Raw genomic sequence first — 22,544 nt, 5'->3', positions numbered from 1 at the left:
ATCCTTGAACATGGCACAGAGCATCCTTGGGGTCCATTGCAGGGGGGCAAGGGCAGGACACAGCCCCTCCAGCTCTAACTCAGTTCATGCCCCCACATGAAACTGGGGTTCCATGCGAGAGTTCATTGACAAATGAGTTACACAAACTTTAAAACTTCTGACCTTGTCCAGTGCCTTCACTGTGCATAGAAAACCAAGGCAGGCACACCCAGAGATGGCAGCGTGACCAAAGCCAGAACTAGAAAGAAGGCAGGCCCCTGAACCCTGTGCTGTTTGCTCACAACAGAGCTTCTCAGATGTGGTCCAGAGCCTGCCTGCAGCAGGATTACCTGGGAAGCCATCAAAATGCCAATTCCTTCGTCCAGCTCAGACCCGCTATCTCAGAATCTCTGGATTGGAGCCCAGCAAACTATCACTTTAGCCAGTCCCACAGGTGATTCTTATGCACATGAAATTTTCAAACCATTTCTGACTGACAAGGCCTGCTGCAGCATAAAATGATTATTTTGGTTGTTAACAGAAAAATGACATTTAGGTCATGGATCTTCCCTAAACAGACCAAGTGTCCTTGAGAGATTTGCTTTTACTTCCTTACATCTTGGTTTTACCATTTTCAGCATTAGGGCCCTCCAAAATAGTACTCTGTATAAATTAGAACATAGAACATTAAGGTTGGGAAAAAGGGGCTTAACAGATTAACTGATAGTCTTAACCTTGTCCCTTATGGATGAGGAATCGAACCTTAGAGAAGGAAGAGTCAGGCAGAGGGCGCACAGCTGAGAGGTGGCAGGGCAGCACCAGCCTGGCACTGTCTGGGCCTGGACGCTCATGCTAAGGACAAAGCCTCTTGTGTCTGCACTGTAGCTCTGAGAAAAGTGAGCAAGAGATGCTGGGCATGGTGGGGTCAGTCAGTCCATGGCAAGGCTTCCAGAGCATCCCAGCGACACCCAAGCCAGTGCCCTCTGAGAGGGTGCAGACGCTCTCTCTGCCCATAGCCGCAGCCTGCAGCTCTCTCTGGGGCTAAGACATGGTTCCCTCACTGCTCTTTAGTGCCTCTCTCTTCCCCCACTGTTGCTTCCTACCTTCCCCCGTGATGGCTCAGTGAGTACATATTCCAAACCTGAAGACACAAGTGCCTGAGACCCAGAGAAAGACAGACAACATCTGGGGTCCTTGCTTCATGAGCTGCCAAGTGTCTCCCACCCCCACCACAAACCCACACTGCTCTGCCTGTCCCAGCTTGCTTAGACCTCCAGGTGACCTCAGGCAGGGATGGATGGTCTCCTCTGCAGGCACCGAAGAGCTGGTATTTCCAGCAGCACTTATCAGTGTCTTTCTGGCATCTAGGCCTTGGCAGATCGATGGAGGAATCCCTCTCACTGCCACTAATGAGCACAGCGCAGGCTCTGGCCAGGGCTGCAGGCTGATAATCAGTAGGCAAAGGATTTATAGTGACTTTGGACTCACCCTGCCTCGGCCAGTCCGATTGCTCTTCATTAAAGGTCCACGCTGTCCGGGACAACCTTGGCGGACTGTGTGAGGCCGGGAGAATCACAGGCTGCCCAGGCTTCCCAGCTCAGGAGAGCAAGAGGGTGAGAGAATGTGCCCTCGGACTTCCTCCCCGTCATCCAGCCTGGGAAGAGCAATCAGGCTGTCCTCGGTAAGCCCACACAAAATTCTAGCACAATTTCTGGAACATTTGTGACATTGACAAGCTTCTCCTCACTATATATCAGAATCAAATTACCTGTGGCCGCACATGACCATGTTGGGGTTGGTAGGGTTTCCAAGTCTCCCTCCCAGCAGAAGTCTAGGAGAAACAGACACTGCAGAGAAGGCCCCATCTTCCACCCCCACCTGGTTCTTCTGGCTTCTCTGTTTATATTTCCAACCTCGATCCAAAGGAAGAAAATTGGGCTAGATGACTTTTTGCCATCCCAAGAGGCTCTAAGCCTGTGCAAAACTTGATAAGAGTTAGATATTCCAGCCAAGGCAGCTACTCCTGACCCTCCCAGCCTGGAGTAACCACGTTCCTCTTGGGTGGTCATGTCAATGAATATAACTTTCCATATTTGGAGTTGTCTTCTCAGGTCAACTCCAAATGAGAAGACACGTTGTAGAAACGCTTCTCCTGCTGCCTGACCCATAGCGAGTGCTCAGTAAGTGGGAGTTATTCACACCTTCCTCCCAGCTCCGGACCCTCAGACCCAACTACATCCAGGACGTCATCGTCTGAGCGACTCTGGGCCGCTCTCCATCGACACGCTTTCAGCTGAACTCTCCCTCACCTTGAACCTGCTTCTCCCCCTGAGACAGCAAATCCTCCACATCGCCCATTCACCTGTCCTCTGTCCTAAGCCAGGGACTGGGGGTCTGTGTGCCTGCATCTCCCTCCGCCCCATCGAGTGCTATCAGTTCCACCCCCAAACGGCTCCTAAATCCATTTTCTTCTTTCCACTGATGCAGCTGTAGCCTGAGCCCTTCTGACAGCAAAATCTTCCTGATCAGTCCTTCTTCATCCACCCTCCTCACTGTCATTGCTGTGATCTTTCCAAAACGCAGAACTAAGCATGTGGGTCAAAAACCTTTGATGACCTCATGAAGTGCAAACTTCGTGGTGTGTGTTCAAGAGCCCACACAGGCAGACCCACCAGGACTTTCTAGATTTGTGTCCTATGAAATACACCCCCATGCACGTACTCCATGCAGCAATCATACCGGCTTCACAGTGATGGTGACAGCTGCCATTGTGGAGGGCAGGCAGGGCTCTATGCACATTACACAAAATGTGCCACTTCACTCTCATGAACAACCCAAGTGGTGATTACAATCCTGACAGGGAAACTGAGGCTCAGAGGGACAAAGCACTCTTCCCAGGGGCACCCAGCTGTAAAGGCAGTGCAGACGCCAAGCCTAGCCCACATGGCACGCGTGCTTTTATTCCTTGAGAGCATTCTGACCTCAACACCTCACTTATGCTGTCCCTGGTCCCTCCCTGCCCACATCTTGCTTACCCTTCCAGGTCATTTCAGAAGCCGGCCCCTCTGTGACTCCTTTCTCGGGACACTGTTTATGTCTCACTTCTGGCACTAATTATACGGAGATTTTTATTCCAGCTCCTGCACACACATCTGCTTCCTCCAGACTCTCAGCCCCTCATCAGAAGACATATTAGCTCCTCCCTTGCACCCACGGGGACTTTGGAGACTGCTAGGCTGGCTCCTGCCCTAGCCTGAAGCCACCGTGGCATTCCTAGGGCTGGCACAATAACTGGCACCCATTAGACCGTCCATAAAAATCAGTTTTATTAGTTAGCTGATGAGTGGGTCAGAACATACCCCATCAATCCCAATCCTTCTCCCTTGAGTAGGTCACACCAGGGCATTCTGGAAATTTCCCAAAGCTCATTCTCCTGCATTAGGAGCAGGCCCTGTGCTGAGCAGCAGGAGGACAGCAGAAGTCAGGAATTGGGCTTGCAGGTACAATCTGAGTCATGCTGGCCTCTCCCCTTCCCGCCCCACCTGGTGTTATTCTGGTGACATCAGGGGCCACGGACCTGGCTTCTTCCCTTCACCCACTTTGCTTGCATCTCAGGACATGGCAGCTTCCTTTAATCTCATAATAGGCCATTTGTGAGCTACAAGCTGGGAGAAAGCTGGTGATAAGTGTACCAGGTACAAGTATTCTTAAGCCTTCCCAAATTGATCACTAATAACAGAGCAGATGGTGACATCTGAGTCCCTCCTGCATGGCTGACCTGGAGGCTACAGGGGACTCTGCAGCCGGCTGGGAGGGCAGCAGCAGCATGGTCACAGGAGGCCTCACGCTCAGATCTCTCAACTGCACGACTCACACTGAGAAGCAGATTTCTAATGGGTCCAACTTCAGATTTGCAAAACCTCTGGAAACCTTCATGACAGGTGCTGGTCTGGCCTAGTTTTATCAGCCCTGGACTCCAGGAAAGGCTCATGGATAGTGATGAAAATAAGAATGACCTTTTATGAGACACCCTCTGCATGCCAAGATCATTTACGCATAAGGCCTCTCATCCTCACAGCAGCTCTGCCGGGTAGGCTTGTTATCCCATTTTGCAGATGGGGAAACAGGCTCAGAGAGGGTGAGGAACTTGCCCCAGATCACACTGCTAGTGACAGGGCCAGAGTTCCTTCCCAGGCCTGGCTGACACTATGTTCTTTCTACTGTCCAGGAGCCAGGCCTGGGCGGGTGACCCATCACTTTGGTACTCCATGTGGGTAGCTGAGGCCTCCTCATCACTTATGTATTTTCTCCTGCCCCAGATGACATTTCTCTGTCATCACATTCCCCATCCCATGATTCCTCCTCCAGGAAGCCTTGTCTTCGACCTCTCCCAACTCCCATGCTTGAAGTAGGCCTTTTTAAAACCCCAGCAGAAATTTACATGACCTCTCTATGAGACCGGTCACTTTATCCCTTGTAGTCTAGAGACCTGTGGTCCAGTGTGACCACCCACAGACTCTCAGTAAGATCCACTGAGTGTCCTGAGGGTGGAGGCAGGGGCAGGCAGGATTTCAGTGGAGCTGCCACACCAGCAACCGTGAGGAGGGGCACACACATGGGTTTGCAGAGCACTGGGCTCCTAAGAAGCAAAGGCAAGCATTCCAGGTGACCCTGACATTCCTGTCCAGGTCTGGCTGGGATTAACCATGAGGTCAGTGGTCACTTCCCCTCAACCTGCTGCTGGAGCAAAGGCCAGGCCAAAGTGGCCAGTCCGAGAGAGAAAGGACAGTCGGCACACTCTTGGGCCATCTCCCATTCGCCTCTGAGCTGGCCTCCGAGCATGGATCCAAAGAAGGAGATTGCGGGGGGGACATGGGGACAGTCAGCAACCCTGCTGCCCACGTCAGGCTCCAGTGCAGAGTTTGCCTGTGGCGTCAGCTCCTCTGTTATGCTCTTTGCACTAGTCCATGCTGACCCTGTAGATCGTTGCCTCTGCCACCACTAAGGAACCATGGTGCAAAGAAGTATGCCTATGGGGTGGCACAGACTTGGGACACTGGAGTACCAGAATGTGTACCCCCAAAATTTGGGGTTGATAGTTGTGGGTGGCAGGGATGGTGAACACCATGGCATGGGAGGACCCCGGCCACCATGGGCATAGGGACACTGCACCATCTTTCCACCTGTTCCACACACACACCCCACAGCACCATGGGCTCTTGCACCTTAAGGACCATCCAGACACTGTCCCTTCCAGAGGTCCCCGGAGTGGCCCTGACAGCAGAGTGGGGCCTGGGCCTGTGTGGAGAGAGATGATCCCAGGGAGAAGGAGAGCATGGTGGGGGATGGGGGTTGAGAAGAAAGTGGAGGTGAGGGGAGAGAGGGTCGTGTAGACACAAGGGCTTGCACACATGCACCTTGGCCTTCTAGGCTCACATTTTAGCCCCAGGAAAATTTCCTCCTAAAAATTCTCAAACGAAGGCTTTCCAACATTCTGAAAGCATAAGAAAAAATTTTTCAATCAGAATCTTCAGTGGTTGATAAGGAATGCAAGCAGAAAAGGTCTGGCTGGAGAGGGGTGGGGCCCAGTCACCCCACGGACACACCCACATGCACTCAGAGGGTGGCCAGCACCCTGGAGCACTGCATATCGCTGTCACTCCAAGCAGCTTGGCCTTTGACCTCAGCCTTCTGTGGCAAAACTCCTTTTCCCTCCCCAGGAAATAACTGGGGATTAAGGGGAAACCTCAATCCAGGGGCCAGAGGTGTGTGAGGTCGTAGAGAAGCAAGGCGTCTTTAGCATTTTAAATGTTTACTGGAAGACGGTGGGGACCTCCGGAGGCGGATGGTGATGGTTCTTTCCATGCTTATGTGTGCTGCGAGTCCCCGAAAAGAGACGAAGGGGTGGGGGTGCCGTGCAGGCTGGGAGCTTGGTTGGCTGATGGAGAGGAAGGAGTGAAGGGGACAGATCTAAGGCAGGGCACTTCTGAGAAAAGCAGCTGGAGGAGTCCTGAGGGGAGAGACGCCGAGATGGGGAACAGCTGGAAGGAGAGGGGGCTGTGGGCAGGTGCAGAGGACACCAAACTGCACTGTGCAGACGAGGCTGGGACCCTTGCGCACGTGACAGCACTGTCTACCTGTGAGGACCCCATCTGCCTGCCGCGGCTCTGCCTCACAATGGAGCCCTCCAAGGTCACACCAGCTGCCCACCTCCCCTACCCCCTCCCCGGGCTAGGCTGCACCTGTCCCTCTCAGTGCCACCTGACACCTGCTCACTTCCTCCCACTGGCCCCTCACTAGTACTCCAGCCATCCTGACTCAGCGCACCACGTGTGCACACACATGGCCATCAGGACGGGATGCATCCAGCCCACTTTTCTCTGTCCTCCCCAGTCAGTTTGGAGGGAAGGCTCCACAAGGCCACACCTGCTCCTCCACCTCCACCTCCCTCTCCTGCTTCTTCTACCTGTGTAGGGACAGAGCACTGCACAAGGGGTCATCAGACCCATACTCGAATCCCCACTATGCCACTCTCCTCTCAGCCCACCCTCCCTCGCCTCAGCGTTATAAACGTCTGGTGGGATAGTGGTACAGCACGCTCTTGGCCTGCCCAAACCACAGCAGGCATGCAGGGGAGACACGCAGGCTGGGGCAGTCATCTCAGGGGCCTGAATGGCCGTGTCTCAGAGTCCCCAGGACCCCAGTTCTGCAGGGCCCCTCCCTTCCTGGGCCGGGACCCATCTTCCTGGCAGCAAGCAGAAACGTTGTTGTGTAACCACCAAACATGGGGGAGTTGAGCACAGGGAGAAGGGGAGTCAGCCTTCGGAGACCCAGGATGGGAGGTCGGGTGCTGTCCCGTGAACGGCAGAGAGCCAGCAGAGCTCCATCCTTGAAAAGGTGGGAAACATTAGAAAAGTAGTGATTTCAGAAGAAAGAGCCAAGGCAGCACATGCCATGGATTAGCTAAAGAAAGCACTTGGACTCTGCTGAAAGGACCCAGGCTGAGGCCACGAGGGCTGCAGCAGTAGAAATGGAGAATAGAGGGGGAAGCTGAGAGAGACTGTGCAGAAAGGCTGGCCAGATGCAGCGACGGTGACAGAGCAGAAATAAAGCACGAGAAGGGGAGATCGTCCTGCCTGCCTGGCTTCACACCTGGGCAACATCAGCAGGTGACATGGGAAACTGAGGGGTTGGAGAGGGGCGTGTTGGGTCTACACTGAGAGCAGGACCTACACTGTGCTCAATCAGAGATGCCCCAGCCGTGGGGGAGCTCGGACGTCAGCCCCTGGAGGCGGGCCAGGGCCACTCACCTGTTTCTCACGAGACAACACAGCACCTGCCTTGCAGCAGCTGTCAATCCACGTGTGTGGAAGAAACCAGCGTTCTTGAGGAGCTTGCTGTCTACATCAGAGAACACCCAGGGGGGTAGAGAAAATGATCCCAGGCTCCTTCGCAGTTCACTTTTTTAGAGTAGGAAAGAAAATGGGGAAAAGAAAACGGGTAGTAAGGGAATGGGCGGGGGGCATTTTCTCAGTGATAACCCACTTCTGTGTCATGCAAACTGCACTCCAGGGACTCTTGAGCCCAAAGGAGAGGCCTCGAGGTGTGTCCCACTGGTAAAGAGTGGCCGAGTCCCTGGCCTCCCCCACCTCTTCGTCTGCAGCTCCTCAGCGTTCATCCACGCTACATGCTCAGGAACACTCAGTGTCAGATCCACTGGAAAAGCATCTCATTGATCTAAAAGAAAAAAGTTATTTCAGTGGCTTACACATAATACACAAAAATTAAAATTAGACTGTAAAGTAAAATTGTCAATTAGATTGTCAACTTTTCCCCCTCCAAAGAATAATTTGTAAAACATGTTTTTCGGGTGCTGTTTTTGAGACTATCCTGTGTACCCACCTCCCCGCAGAAACACTCTTTCTGCAGAAAAGCCAAGCAGGTGCAAACGGGCAAGCATGGGATGGGAGCCCCCAGAAAGCTGCCACACTGCCGCCCCTTCAGGCCACCGTGGATCCCGTCGGGGGACTCCCCTCCACTCGAGACCCTCTCCTGCTCTGCCCCATCCCTTCAGGCTCCTTTCCTGTGGGCCCCAGGTTTTATTCTGGGGGTCTTGTGCCTGTCCCCAACTCCTCAGCTGTCAGACACCTCCGAAGTGGCGCTGTGACCTGCTTCCACCCAGCCCTCTGCCCAGCCCCATCTTCCTGCGGGGCCTGGTTTCCATGGTGACAGCCCCCTCCTCCTCTTCAGGGCACCAACTAGTCCAGAACTCAGGCTTGCCCCCTTGGGGTGCCTCCTGGGCCCAGCTCCCCAGGTGTCCTCGCCTAGTACTTCCTGCCCTTTCCACCAAGAGGAAGCAGGATTTGGGGGTGGCGGGGGGGATTCTGGGGGCAGTTACCCACTGCAGACGCCCCCTAATAGTGGACATTTCGGAGGGCTCAGGCACCACTTCGTTTAGGGCCTTCTCATTATAACCCCATCAGCTTGCTGCTGACAGCCTGATAATTCTCTCTGATAGCACAATCTTTGACGGCTACTGCGGCTGCCTTGACTCTGTCCTCCTTGCAAGAAAGATTTTGAGATAAAAGAATTTACTGTGAAATGATCATTAGTGTAAGGAGAAAAGAGCCTGGGTAAGGAGTCCTCTCTCCCCACCTCCTCTCCAGGCTGTGCGCCTCCCAGCTGCCCCCCATCCTCCTCCTCCTCTTCTCCCTCCTTCCCATCGGCCTCCTCCTCTTCTCCCCCCCATCATCGTCCTCCTCTTCTCCCTCCTCCCCATCCTCCTCCTCTTCTTCTCCCTCCTCCCCATCCTCCTCCACCCCATCCTCCTCCTCCTCTTCTCCCTCCTCCCCATCCTCCTCCTCCCCATCTTCCTCCTCCTCTTCTCCATCCTTCCCATCGGCTTCCTACTCTTCTCCCTCCTCCCCATCCTCCTCCTCCTCTTCTCCCTCCTCCCCATCCTCCTCCTTCCCATCCTCCTCCTCGTCTTCTCCCTCCTCCCCATCCTCCTCCTCGTCTTCTCCCTCCTCCCCTTCGGCCTCCTCCTCTTCTCCCTCCTCCCCATCCTCCTCCTCATCTTCTCCCTCCTCCCCATCCTCCTCCTCCTCTTCTCCCTCCTTCCCATCGGCCTCCTGCTCTTCTCCCTCCTCCCCATCCTCCTCCTCCTCTTCTCCCTCCTCCCCATCCTCCTCCTGCTCTTCTCCCTCCTCCCCATCCTCCTCCTCCTCTTCTCCCTCCTCCCATCCTCCTCGTCTCTGTCTCTCCCTCTCCTTCCTTTCTCTCTTGCTCCTCATTCCTCTGCTCTTTCTTCATTCTCTCCCTCCTCTCCCCTGTCTCCTCTCTCATCTCTTCCCTCCTTTTCTCTCCTGTTTTGGTGCCAGAAACAGTCTATCTAATTACAACAGAGAACTTGAAGAGTCAGAGAAAGAAAAAAAAAACCTCACCACACACAGCTGATTAAAATGTCTTATGAAATCTAATTTGTAAAGCTCAGATCAGAAGAAAAAGCGTTACTCCCACAATTCAAGGCCAATTTGATTTTTAATGAGACTCCTCAGAGACCCTGCCAAGATCTCATCAGGTTGTGAACTCGGCTACCTTCCTGCCTGCCACAAACCCTCTGATGTGGTCTGCAGCTCTCTTCTTGCAGCCCCCAGCACACACTGCAGCCATCGCAGCTCCCCTCGGTTTCTACACACCAATTATTCCTTTTAGGGGGCCATCTGCTGCTGAGAGCTCAGTCCTACATGTGGTCTGAGCCTGGGGCTTTATGTCCCCATGATGAGGAGCAGCCAGTGCCCAGGACCTCTGTGGCCATCCCTGACTCTCCCAGGTGGGAAAGGTGAGGCTGTGACAACAGCTGCCTCCCCCCCGGGTCCAGTTTTTCCTCAGTTACATCTGTAGCTGTAGGATGGGAGAGAGGGCTCAGAACTCAGATGGGCCCAACTCAAACCCCAGTTCCACGCTCATTCGCTGTGTGACCTTGGCAGGTTACTGTGCCTCTCTGATCCTGATTTCTTTGTTGTACAATGGAGCTATTTCTGCCCTGAAGTGTACGCAAATGGATTACAGAAGGAGATGTGTAAAGCACTGGTTGCACTGTGGGCCAGATGCTCACTGCATGTCAACGTCCCATTGTCCATTCAGCTGTGGCTTCCCAGGAAACATAGATCAAATCACCCCTCTTCAGCAACTGTCCAGACAATTCCCTGGACATTTCAGTGAACGCCTTAAGCCCCCATTTCCCAAATGGGGTTCATAATGCTCTGTGTGAGCATCGTTGCTGTAATAACTAGAGGGAGAACATACACAGTTCTTGGTATTTGGTAACTAATCAATAAGCGCAGTTCCTTTTACTATTTTTCACCTCCCTGAGCCTCATTTCCTCATCTGGAAAATGGGCATAAAAACAATGCCTACTATTTTTAGGTTATTATAAGGATGTAAATAAAGATGAGCTAATATTTTAAAACCTTGACTTCCTGTACGCATGGTGGGTGTGTTTGTTTAAGAAAATATGAGCCAACTAGCTTCAACAGTTCCGTGCTGTCTTGTTTTGAGGTGTGGCTGGGGAGGCATGGGGTCCACTGATGATTTTCTCCCAAGCAATAGTGAGACTGGAGTAAGATCTGCTGCAGAAAAGAAAGGGACAGGGAGGACGTGGTGAGGCGTGACTCTGTCATGCTGCACCAACACCCACGCCTCCCGGGATGGCCCTAGACACATCCTAGGAGCCACTTAAACAATAATAGGATTCTCGGGTACTCAGGATTAACCAAAACCACACCACTCCCCACCCCCACTGCCCTCTCGAAGCGTCTCTCTCCTGCCCCCACCCTGTGGTGGAAAGACGCGCCCAGCAAGTGCAGCTAAGCAGGAGTCTGCCCAGGGAGAAGGGCAGCAGTGCGTGCCAGGGTGGCTGGGGATGGCCTGCCCGGAGCTGCAGTGCGGATAGACCCCAGGGGGGCTGTTAGTGACTGGTGAGCAGAGTGGCTGGAGCTGGGAGCCAGGCCCTGAAAAAAAGTGAGAAAGCTGGAGCAGAGACGGGGGAGGCTGCTGCCGAACCCCCAGCAGGAAGCGAGGCGCTCTGGGGAGGCCTGGGCTCCCGGGCCAGCCCCAGCTCTGCTTCCATAACACGGGAGCCTTCCCACCACGTAACTGATCGCTGTGCTTGTCTCCTTCCCAGGCCAGGTCTACTCCTTCAGCCAGCAGCCCCAGGACCAGGTGGTGGTATCCGGACAGCCAGTGACGCTGCTGTGCGCCATCCCTGAATACGATGGCTTCGTTCTGTGGATCAAAGACGGCTTGGCTCTGGGTGTGGGCAGGGACCTCTCAAGTGAGTACCTCCAGGGCTCCCCTGGGGGCCTGAAGCCTGTCACCACCTTACACACCCGTCACCCCCCAGGGAACACACATCTTCACAGGCTTTGGGGATCAAATCTCCAGCTTTCACTGCAGCTACCCTGGGCAGAGTGAGGCGAGGCAAGCCCTGAGCAGAACAGAATCCCTGGGACTTTGAGGGCCCTCTGACTACAAGTAATGAACCACAGGTGAGCCCTCTGCCCTGGTGGTCGGTCCTAACCCTAACACAGCATTGTCCTGGAGAGTCTACTCCAAAGTTAAACATGATTCATATAAAGTCTGATTTCCAGAAATCAAGTATTCCTGTTTCTTGGCCCAAAATGTACACCCCATTTATCAAGGCATGACCATTAAGGAAATGGAAGTGACAACCTAGTTCTCCCAGGCTTTCCACCCATCAAAGGCAGCCAAGTAAACTGAAAACTGACAAAGAAACCTGGTTGATATTAGGGGTCATCCTGTGATGGGAAGAAAAGATAAGACAAGAAGTGTTTGAAATAAATTGCAAACCTTGTTCAGCCCACCCAGGCTGGTGTTCAGCAAAGCTGCCCCAGGGATGGGGTGGGGGTGGCTGTCCATGGGATGGCTGGCATGTGAACTCACTGGTTGGTGCCCGGCTCTTGTTCATGATCCTGAATGGCAACCCTGTAAGCCCACAGAGGTGCATTTCCCATCCATCTTGTCCCCTCCAGAGAAAAAAGAATGGAATCATCTGCCTGATTCACTCTGCTCTGGGGTGGGCAGACACAAGGCTGTTTGCAAGCTTGACATAAAATCTAGAAGGAGGGATCTGGGTGTCATTCCCCTGTGATTTGGGAATAGCTGAGGGTGGAGGAAGAGAGAAAAATAAGTATTCAACTGAGAAGTCGCTTTGCCCCTCCCATGGCGTACAACTGCAGGAAAATAAAAAGCGAGGTGCACTCATGAACATGATGGTTGGGAAATTAATATTTTAAAATGTGAGATATGTCTTACCAAAAGTGTATATTGAAACATGGTCAATAGCAGTCACAGGGTTTGAACGTTGCAGCCCAGCTGAGCATGGGTAAAATATATAGTAATATCTCCAAAATATACTGTGCTGCCATAAACTTTAAGTATTATGGGAACCAGCCAATTTCAGAGACTCTGAACTCCCCTACCCTACAGAAACTGGGGGAACAATACGACCTTCCCAACTAGATTTGCTCACGCACTAGACGGCTCTGAGGTTGGCCCAGCATTGGCGCTAGTTAAGGAGCCTGTCTGGGTTCCTGATCGGTGGTTTTCAGCCTTTGGGCAGGAATGGGGTCTTGTTAGGTCAGTAGCAAGAGGAGGCCCCAGGTCACCAGGGATGGTTCACAGAGTGGTCATCAGGGCATGGGTAATTGGCCCTCTGCCATCTAGTTCCATAAGTGGCTTTCTGGGATCCCGGACTGGGGCCTGCTTGGTGCTGAAGGACGATGGCCCTTCAAGAACTGGGGTCTGCTTCCTCTCCAGCTTGACTCCATTTATAGAAAGAAGGTTGGCCCTCTCCGTGCAGAGCCAATAAACTCAAATTCCTCCTAAAATACTTGCCCTGTATTTAATCACTTGTCCAAAAAATAGCATTATGACAATAATGATGGATACTCACATGCTCAATAAATACTGCTTGCTTGCCTGATCGGAAAGTCAACAGAATGCAACTCAATTCAGCAAGTATTTGTAGAGCACTTAATACTGCAAGTTGTCCTACAGGGAAACTGAGGCCGGTTGCATCTCTGTCCTCTTCCATTTTAACCATGTGGCCCCACTCGATCTACCAGGAACGGTACCCTCACTGAAGACCTAAATGTCTTTCTGGTCACCAAGACTGGAAAAAACAGCCAAAGAAAATGACTTATAAACGCACTCCCTCATATCGATAGAACATTTTTCTTCTAAGAAGCTCAAGTACTCAGACATTATTGCAAAGATCTACGATGATCCAGAGGGAGAAAAGAAGGATTTCCCCTTTGTTTGACAGATAAACAAAGCCACGGTTGAGAAGGAAACTGACTCAGTTATACAACCCATCCCTGTGCGTGGAGCTCTGATTGCTGACCCCGAAGGGCTCACACACCCTGCCTGCCTGCCCTTCTAAAGATGGAAACCTCTTAGGCCACCCTACCTCACTGTTGTTTTTATTTAAATTGGCATTTACAGACTACTATGTGCCAGGCACTTTACATAGGTTATTCTATTTAAGCTTCACCATAACCCTATGAGGTACTAGTATTGTCCCCATTTTACCGGTAAGGAAACTGAGGCACAAAGAAGTTAAAGTAACTCACCCAGCACAACAGACTTAGGAAGTGACAGAGCTGGCATTTGAACCCAGGCAATTTGACTGTAGAACCCAGACTCTAAATAATTCTTCCTCCTTTCGGAGTAGCAAGAGAGAGTAATGATACTGTGGAAGGGGCTAGAACTTCCTCAGAATCTATGCTTCTGAGTCTACGTTTTCTGCAGATGCTGCCAGTCCTTGGGATAGCATCACAGCTCGCTGCCTAATTAGGCAAATACAAACAAACCCATCACTGATGTTTTCAGCAGCTCATGAGAGTGAAATCCTGCTGCTGATAGCTTGCAAGACAACAAAAACACAAGCCCCAGCCAAGATGCCTGCAGGAGACCAGGGACTAATCACAGGACAACAGGATCCAGCGGCTGGGCTGGGGGCGGGAGCGGGGAGGGGCTGCGAGCCAGCTACACCGAGGGTGGCAGCAGCGGGGAGAGGACTGCACTGGAACCCACTTACAGCCCCTCGCCTGGCCCTGGGTGGGGAAGGTGGCTTCACTTACCCGAGGTCCTTCGCAAAGCCCAACAGAGGGCAGGAAAGGTGGGCAGAAGGGGAGGCAGTGCTCTCAGGATACAGCTGTCACCTTGTGAGCATTTCTGGCCAGACCTGCATAGCTGTGGAGGGCAGGGCCATTTGATTGCACGATGCAGACAGTGGTAGCCATGAGGACATGATCCTGAAGGGCTCAGTGGCACAGGAAGCACCCACAAACATCGCAGCTACTGCTGCCAACCAGGAACAGGTGCTGCTGGCCCTTGGTATGTCCCCCCTGCCCCACCTCTGAAGACCCTTATCTTACAGAGATGGAAAGGACCCTAGAGCTCAAATAGTCCAATCTTTCCTCTGGTGTAGAAATCCCCTCTGCAGCACCCCTGAGAGACAATCGTCTGACCTCTGCTTGAATACAGCTGGTGATGGGGACCTCACTACCATCTCTGGCAGCCCAGATCCTTGCTGACACCTCAAATAGTTAAGAACACCCTGAAGTATTTCCCATGTTAATTCTGCCCTTAGTGCTAGTGCTGTCCTTGGGGGCTAATGCACACGTCTAACCCCTGCGAAAGGACTTTGAAATACGTCTCTCGTGTGTCTCTGTTTCCATCTCTCTCTCACTTGCTTAAGCCCTCATCTTCTCTTTAAAAGCCCAAACGTGTCCAATCTCCTCCTCCTATGGCACATTTCTGACAACGCTCACTGTCCTGGTGAAGGTCTTTCAGAAAGAGGAACAGTTTGGAGCAGCGGGACGATGGGCAGAAGTGGAGGGCAGCCTCTACGGGGAGGAAACCCGGGCAGGGAGAAAGCGCTGGGAAGGGGGTCAGGGGTTGCAGTTGTAAATCCACACTGTAAGGGATGACGGGGGCAGAGCTCCGCTGAAGGGTGGATGGGAAGTGGATCCTGCTGAGACAAACCAAGGAGGTTTAGGGCCCAAGCCCGGGACAGAGAGGATCTGCCCAACCTGGCCAGCCAGCACTTAATGTGGGCATTTATATTCAACCTACACAGCAGCAGGAAGGCTGATAAATGATTTATCATTCTCAAACTTTTATTTATCTATTATTCATCACCAATGGTATAAGGGGCCCCAAATTCCTAAGTGTCCTTAGAGCCTCATAAGTGCTTAATCAGACTCCGGGGCTTAAGGCTAGGCAGGAGGAATGACTAGAAAAGGGCCATTTAGAGATGAAAGTGACCAGAGGTTCCTAGATACTGAAGGGTGGCTCGGATTCCTACTTCCTGAAGCAAAACTTCCCCCCAAATTCACTCTCAATCCTTTTTCAAATATGCCTGTTTTTTTCTTCCTTCTCTCGCATATTCTGTCTTCTCTCTGCGATTCTCAGCCTGTGCCTCTCTCTCTCTCTCTGTGTCTCTCTCTGTCTCTCTCTCTCTCTCTCTGTGTCTCTCTCTGTCTCCATGTGTATCCTTATCAAAATGCACATCTACTCAGTAGACCACAGTGCTGAGCAGACTACTTTCTAGAGTGATAACCCAGCTGTGTCTGTCCACACTTAGCATTTTCATCTCCTCTCTCTCCTTTCTTCTCTAACAGTGGCTGCTCTTCACACACACACACACACACACACACACACACACACACACACACACACACACACACACACACACACACACACACACACACACACACACACACACACACACACACACACACACACACACACACACACACACACACACACACACACACACACACACACACACACTGCCCTGATGCCCTGGGAAAACTCTTGCTTTTGTGCTCCTTACACTGAGATCAGGGCCCTGAGCAATCCACCTGCTCAGCCAGTGTCCGCGAGCGGCCCCTGCTCGGATCTCCCATGGCTCTGCATGTTCATCGTGAGCATCTCCTCCACCCCGCCCCAGCTCCCCTGACCTGCCTGCTGTCTCCACAGGTTACCCACAGTACCTGGTGGTAGGGAACCACCTGTCAGGGGAGCACCACTTGAAGATCCTGCGGGCAGAGCTGCAAGACGATGCTGTGTACGAGTGCCAGGCCATCCAGGCCGCCATCCGGTCCCGCCCTGCACGCCTCACCGTCCTGGGTAAGAGCAGGCCACGTATGGGGCCTGGGACACTGGGGTGAGCACCAAGGGCTCATCTCTGGGAGGGTCCTTCTGGCCAGACCAGAGGGGACTGCCCGCTGGGTATCATCCCACAGGGCTCCCGCCACTGCTGCTCCCGTGGTGTCTGTACCCCTCTCCCCCCAAAAGGGGACAAGTGAAGGCCAGTGCCCACTGACCTATGACTGCCCAAACCTGGTGTGTTTGACTGCACCTTAGGGGGCTACTGAGGGCTCCTGGGGGGCTATGTATTCGTTCTGAAACATGCTCTGCACACTTGGTCTAGGCCAAGCAATGGGGATACAGGGGAGGATGCAGCAGGGTCCACGAATCCCTTCTTTCTGAACTGACTTCCTCCAGGTGCTAACAAAGCCCTGTCCACCTCCCCTGCTTGATTCTTCCCATGATTTCAATATCCGTAGAGATTACCAGTGACCCTGTTTCTTCCCCACCCCTCACTACTGACTGGGAATCCTCGCTCTCAGGTCCTTCCTAGGAAAATTCATTTCAGGCCCTTATTCCAAATCATACCTTTGCTCTTTCGTCTTCATCTCAGCATCCCAGGAGCCCAATGTCCCTGGGACATCCTGCCTGATGAGGTTCCCACTCCTTCGTTTAGGCAGACCTGCCTGAAGACAGGGGAACGGGCTCAGTGATCTCCTAAACTGCCTAGTCCTGATTTAGAGTCCAGCCCCAATTATCTCCCTCCTCTGGCCAGTTGTTACTGAGGATCAGGGCCTCCGGGGACCAGGCCTTGCACATAAGTAGCAATAGCTCACACCAGCAACTTTCGAAGCTCTTTCCTACACATTATGTCAGTTGTTGCTGATGCAACTCTGTGGGACAGTGAGACCCGAGGCTCTGAGACGCAGAGCCGTGGCCAGGGTCTCCCGGTTGGGCTCCTTGCACCAGCTCTCTGCCTCCTTATGCGTGAGTGTCTGCCAGGCAGTCATGTGGGATCGAGCAGCAGCCGCCAGAAGAGGGAAGTCCCAGCCTGGCCAGCCCGCCTCTCAGCAGCTGTCATGGAGGTTTGACAACAGCTCAGCAGCTGGGGTACTGCCCCTCGCCTGCTAGATAAGGCACATGGCTGCTCAGAGATGAAATATTTAAGAGCATGTCAGGTTATCTTCAGATCTACACGACGACCAAGCACACCAGGGCAGATTATTCCAAGCACTGCAGCAGACAGGCCCCAGAGGATCACTTACCAAGCTCGGAGATTGGCTTCTTGGGACAGGGAGGAGCAACTCAGGGCCAACCTCAGAAACCTCCTTCAACCCTTGAGTCTCCTCTGACCCGCGATGAAAGGAGAAAGGAAACCTGGTCAGGCAGGGTCAATAAGCTGGGACTACTTGGATGGGAAGTGAGCCTTCAGAGGAGTCATCAGGGCTAGGAGAGGGTGCAGGGCTGATCTCTTTTCCCCTGAGATGGTGGCTAAAACAGGAATGGTCTACAACTTGGCATGGGGGTTGAGGGAGGAAGGAATCTACTGTTTTTTCTGATTTTGAGGGTTGCAAAATGTCAGAACAGATTTGCTAAACAAAGTTGTAGGATCTTCATCTTCAGAGATGATTCAGCCCCCATCCTCAGAGGAGTCTGCCTCTGCTGCCTTGTACCTTCTAGCGAAGGTCAGAGAGTGCTAGAGTGAGAGGAAAGTACTGTCCACTTGTCTGACTTCACGTGGGACCAAAAATAGATGGAGACACGTCCTGTCCTTGAGGTGCGTCCGCTTCACTAGTCATACCTGACCACTCATACTGCCTTCCTCTCTGCCATCTCAGTTAGACAACAAAGTCCAAAGTAATAAAAGTCCAAATTATTCCACATATTTTACAGATAAGGATGTTGAGAGACTCAGAGAGGCAAAGGCACTCACGGGAGGTCACACAGCTTAATTAACATTCAAAATCAACTCCAGATTTTCCAACTCCAAGCCAATGCTCTTTGCCCAGTCTCCTGTTCCCAAATGCCAGCAGAATCTCATCTGCCCGGCTGGTTAGAAGCCAGCCTTCTCAGAGCAGGGTCTTGGGATCTGATCTGAACAGACCTGATTTTGTCTTGGGTCACATCGAAAAAGTCACCCCCCCCCCTCCGTGATATGGCCTGGCACTGCCCTCTGGGCACAGAGCTGGGTTTGTGTAGAGGAGATATTTTATTCAAATCTGGAGATCAGCTGAAGAGGGGGGAGGGGAGTCTCCAAGGGGCCCCAATAGGGTCCCCTCAGTGGAATTCCTGAGAGCCAGCAAGGGAACTAGGAACCTTGTCCATCAGCCTTTCCTGCAGTCTCCACAGAAAACATTCATCCTAAGCAAACTAAACCCCAGGCAAGAGATAACTTCCCCAGGCTCTGCCTACAGTCCTACCTGACTCCTTGGGTCCCCTCTAGAGCCCCATTCCCAGGCCGGTCCTGTAGGTCTCTCCACCAGTCCTATAGGTTCCCCAGCACCCCCCACCCATCCCATGCCCAACACCCCCAACTACTCCCCGCCACTGGTCCTGTAGGCTCTGCCTGGCTGAGTTTCTCCTGGTGTAGAGCCCCACCTACCACCCCAGAGGGAGGCCCCAAGTGTGGAAGCCAGCCTAGCCAGCCAGAAAGGGAGCCCTGGTCTGTGGTCAGTAGATGGACAGAGCAGCTGTCCCTGCAGAGGGGAGAGAGGTGTTTCTGCACCCTGGCCCAGCTGCCTCCCCAACCAAGACCATTTGCTTTGCTGTGACATATCAGCCCAGGAAAATGTCCCAGCCAGTTCCCCAAGGGGGGCTGCCATCCTGTGTTACAGGAATGAGAAAGCTTCCAGATTTAGTCTGTATTTGCCTGAGATAGATTTTTAATTAAATAAAGTAAGAGCCTGATTAGAACCTGCAGAAGATGCAAGAGCAGAATCCCAGCAAAATTGCAAAGCAAACACTTTGGCTGGAACAGAGGGAAGCCCCCAGGGGTCTTCCATCACATCACCAGTGAGGAGGGTAAATACAGGAGATTATATAGCCAGCAGATGTTGTTAAAATATGCATCTGCGGGCAGTGTGCTTGGAGAAGCCAGAGGGCCAGCTAGCAGAGACTGCCGGGCTCTGGAGAGGGCAAGAGGACTCGGCCCAACAGCCAAGCCTAGTCATAGACACATTAATTAGCACGGTGTCTCCAGCTCTCAGATGCAATCAGGCAAGGAACAACATTGAGCTGAGCATGCGCTACACCAGGAGGCAGAGGGAGGGAGCTATAGAATGAGGAGGGGAAGACGGGAAGGGGTTGAGCTTGCAAGCTAAGAGAAGCAAAGACGGGGGAGCCCCAGTTCATGGGAGTCCAGGTTAATGTTCAGGCTGCATGCCCTCTGTGATCGGCCAGCTGCCAAGGACCAGGGCTTGACTCAGCCCAGGTCAAGACCGGTGTCTCTCTGCCTGCGGAACATCTCAGGTATCATGGAAAGAGCCCCAGACTTAGAGGCAATAAGTTTGGTCCTACTACTAACCGGCTGTGTGATCTTGGCCCTGTTATACAGCATCTCTGGGTCTCAGTTTCTTCACCTATAAAATGAGAGATGATGATAAAGTAGATGATCTCTAACAACTGTCCAGCTCCCCAAAGGCCGTGACTTCTATAGCACAGAGTTCAACGTGCTGGAACAACTATTTTAGGAAAATGGGTCATCTCCCTCTAGAGTCAGGATTTGTGTAGTGACTAAGGCATAGAAGGTAGCGAATAAGGGTGGTTTAGATGACATCCCACTTTGAGGCTGGGAGATGGGACCTCTCAAAGTCCTATCCAGCTCTGGGATTCTAGACTTAGCTATGTACCTAAACCCTGAGTCCTCCCTGGGAAGGCCTCCTTCTGTATGCTCCTTCTGTATCCATGTATACCTACCTATCTCTGCAGAGACCCAGCTTAACTGGACATCATAGGGCCCTACGCACATGTGCAGAGCTGTGGTGTAGTAGGAAGAGCCCTGGGCTGGGAAGTAGAATACCCTCCTGCAGCTGACTAGCTCTGTGACCTTGAGCAAAGTCCTTATGGCTGAAGATGGGCCTCTTTGATTCAACTCTCTATAACCAGCACTTAGTACACAGTACCCAAAAATAATTTTTTTAATGAATGAATGAATGGAATTTCTGTTTCTTCAACTGTAAATGGGGATAAGAAAATACCAATCTCACAGAATGGTTGTGAACATCAAACATGCACACGCGTGCGTGCGTGCAGACTGCTCCTTTCCTGCTTGAAGGAACACCAGGGCTGAAAAATATCTAAACTGTTCCAGGGTCAAAGCTGTAAGGGTGGCATTGCACTTGATCTTCCCAACTGACTGAAAACTCAGGAAGCAAGGAATTGGGGGCCCCGGAGCAGGGAGGGAATGGGTGCAAAGAATCAACAAATATTTCCTGAGCAACTATTATGTGCCAAGCACTGTTCTGGACACTTGGGATTCATCAGTAAACAAAAGAGAAAACTATTCCTGCCATGGTGGAGCTTGTGTTCAAGCAGGAAGCAAGAAAGTCAATAGATGACAAACAAATTAAACAAGTAAATGTGTCGTTATGTAGCTTGTTAAATGGTAACAAACACTACGGAAAAGAAAAAGTAGAGAAGAGAGACAGGGATCAGAAGTGGAGGGTGGGGGAAGAGGAACGGGTAAAGGGACAGGAAAATCAACTACAATGTATATTGAGAAGTTGAAATTTTTAAAAAAGGAAAAAGAAAAAAATTAAAAATTAAAAAAAAAAGAAGTGGAGGGAGGGGTATTGACATCAGATTAATTATTAAAAAGAGTGTTTTCCCCATCGTCCTTCCCATTTCGCTCTCCTTCCTGACCCATTCTAATATTAACTCAGCTGTCTTGTGGCTCCCATTAGAAATAAAGCTTCCTAAATCAAAATGATTTAAGATTTAATTAACATTTTTAAGGTGGAGACTAAGTTCAAATAAAGGGGGCCTCTTTTAAAATAATGCCAAGCCCCAAAACTGAGAGGGGCAAACAGACAAGGTCCGATCTGTTAGGTTCCTTAACTTGTTCATTTTTCGAAACCCCGAGCTTCCTTTGCAGCAGCTGGACCAGGGGAACGCAGGGCCTCTGAAGTCCACAGCACTGGCACATTCCCCAATTCCCAATCCCTGAATCTTCTGGGTGGATGGGTCCAGGGAGGAAGAGTGAACAGCTCAAGGTCTTACAGAAAGGGAAGGGAGAGCCAAAACAGAGCCCATGAGCACCGGTTTCTAAACAGTTCTTCCAGAAACCGGTTATAAGAACCCATCCACAGTCACCCTGACACGAATAGGCGAATCAGTAGGGGACAGTCTGAGCGTTTCTTCAGGGGTAAGAAAGTATCTCTGCAAAACAAGGCCCACGCTCCCCGCATGGCACACGAGGACCTCCGAGGCCCGCCATCCACCTTCTCTCCGGCCACAGTCCCACACCACCTGCTCCAGCGGAAACAACCAGCCTGCAGCTCGCTCCACTCAGCAAGCCTCTGGGACTTCGTCCACGCTGCGTGTCTGCCTGGAATGCCTTCCCACCTTTCTTCCTTTGGATAACTTGTACTCACCTGCCAAGATTCGCCTTAGACATCATCACCTCCTCCAGGAAGCCTTCCCTGAAGCCCACATGGCCTGCCTGTCACCCTCTGTGCTCTTCTTGCCTTCCTTACACACCTCAGTTACACTCAACACATACTGAGAGCAACTGTCTTTGTTTCTGTCTCCCTCACTGGGTCCTGAGTCCTTCATGCCTAGCACAGCCTGAGAGCATACAGTATGTGCTCAGTAAATGTTCTTGGTGGTAACTGAAGCAACAGGGCTTGGGGACAAATTAGGGGGATTTTACACTGAACCTCACCACAGAGAACAGTGCCTGGCAGATAGTAAGCCCCAAATACATATGTGTTGTGTTGTGTCACGTTGTATGATGTCGTGTCATGCTGTATCTGGAGAGGCAATATGGCTTCGTGGTTAAGAGTCCAGACTCTGGAAGCCGGATTGCCTACACTTGAAACTCGGCTGCATCCCTTTACCAGGGATGTGATCTTGGGCAAGTAATTTAACCACTTTGTGCCTATTTCCTCATGTGTAAGATGGGGAAAATAATCATACTGCCTTCATAGGGTTATAGAGAGGATTTAATGACATAATGGATGGAAAGCCCATCTCAGAATAGTGCCTGATGTACAGCAAGGCTGTTAGTATTATAACTGTATTATTGCCGTTACTGCACAGTGTTACCAGACACAGCCAAGGGACCCCTGCTTCCCAGGGGATCAGACTCCGTGTCCTAGAGAAGCTTTTCCATGCAGCCAGCAAGGCAGAAAGACTCGATTCCTGCAGGCCCCTCCCAGCCACAT

The 22,544-nt window shown here is 51.9% G+C and overlaps 1 protein-coding gene across 1 annotated transcript in view; it reads left to right on the top strand.

The window, feature by feature from the left end:
* The window catches only part of KIRREL3 (kirre like nephrin family adhesion molecule 3), a 132,923-nt gene that overhangs the window by 29,426 nt on the left and 80,953 nt on the right, over positions 1-22,544 (top strand). The window contains exons 6-7 of the mRNA XM_063094641.1: positions 11,165-11,314; positions 16,051-16,200. Coding sequence (XP_062950711.1) covers positions 11,165-11,314; positions 16,051-16,200 — 300 coding nt within the window. The remainder of the gene's footprint in view (positions 1-11,164; positions 11,315-16,050; positions 16,201-22,544) is intronic.

Source organism: Cynocephalus volans, chromosome 4 (assembly GCF_027409185.1).
Source record: "Cynocephalus volans isolate mCynVol1 chromosome 4, mCynVol1.pri, whole genome shotgun sequence".
Classification (NCBI taxonomy): Eukaryota; Metazoa; Chordata; class Mammalia; order Dermoptera; family Cynocephalidae; genus Cynocephalus; species Cynocephalus volans.
Note: the sequence above shows the minus strand (reverse complement) of the source record. Positions and strands in the feature narration are given on the sequence as shown.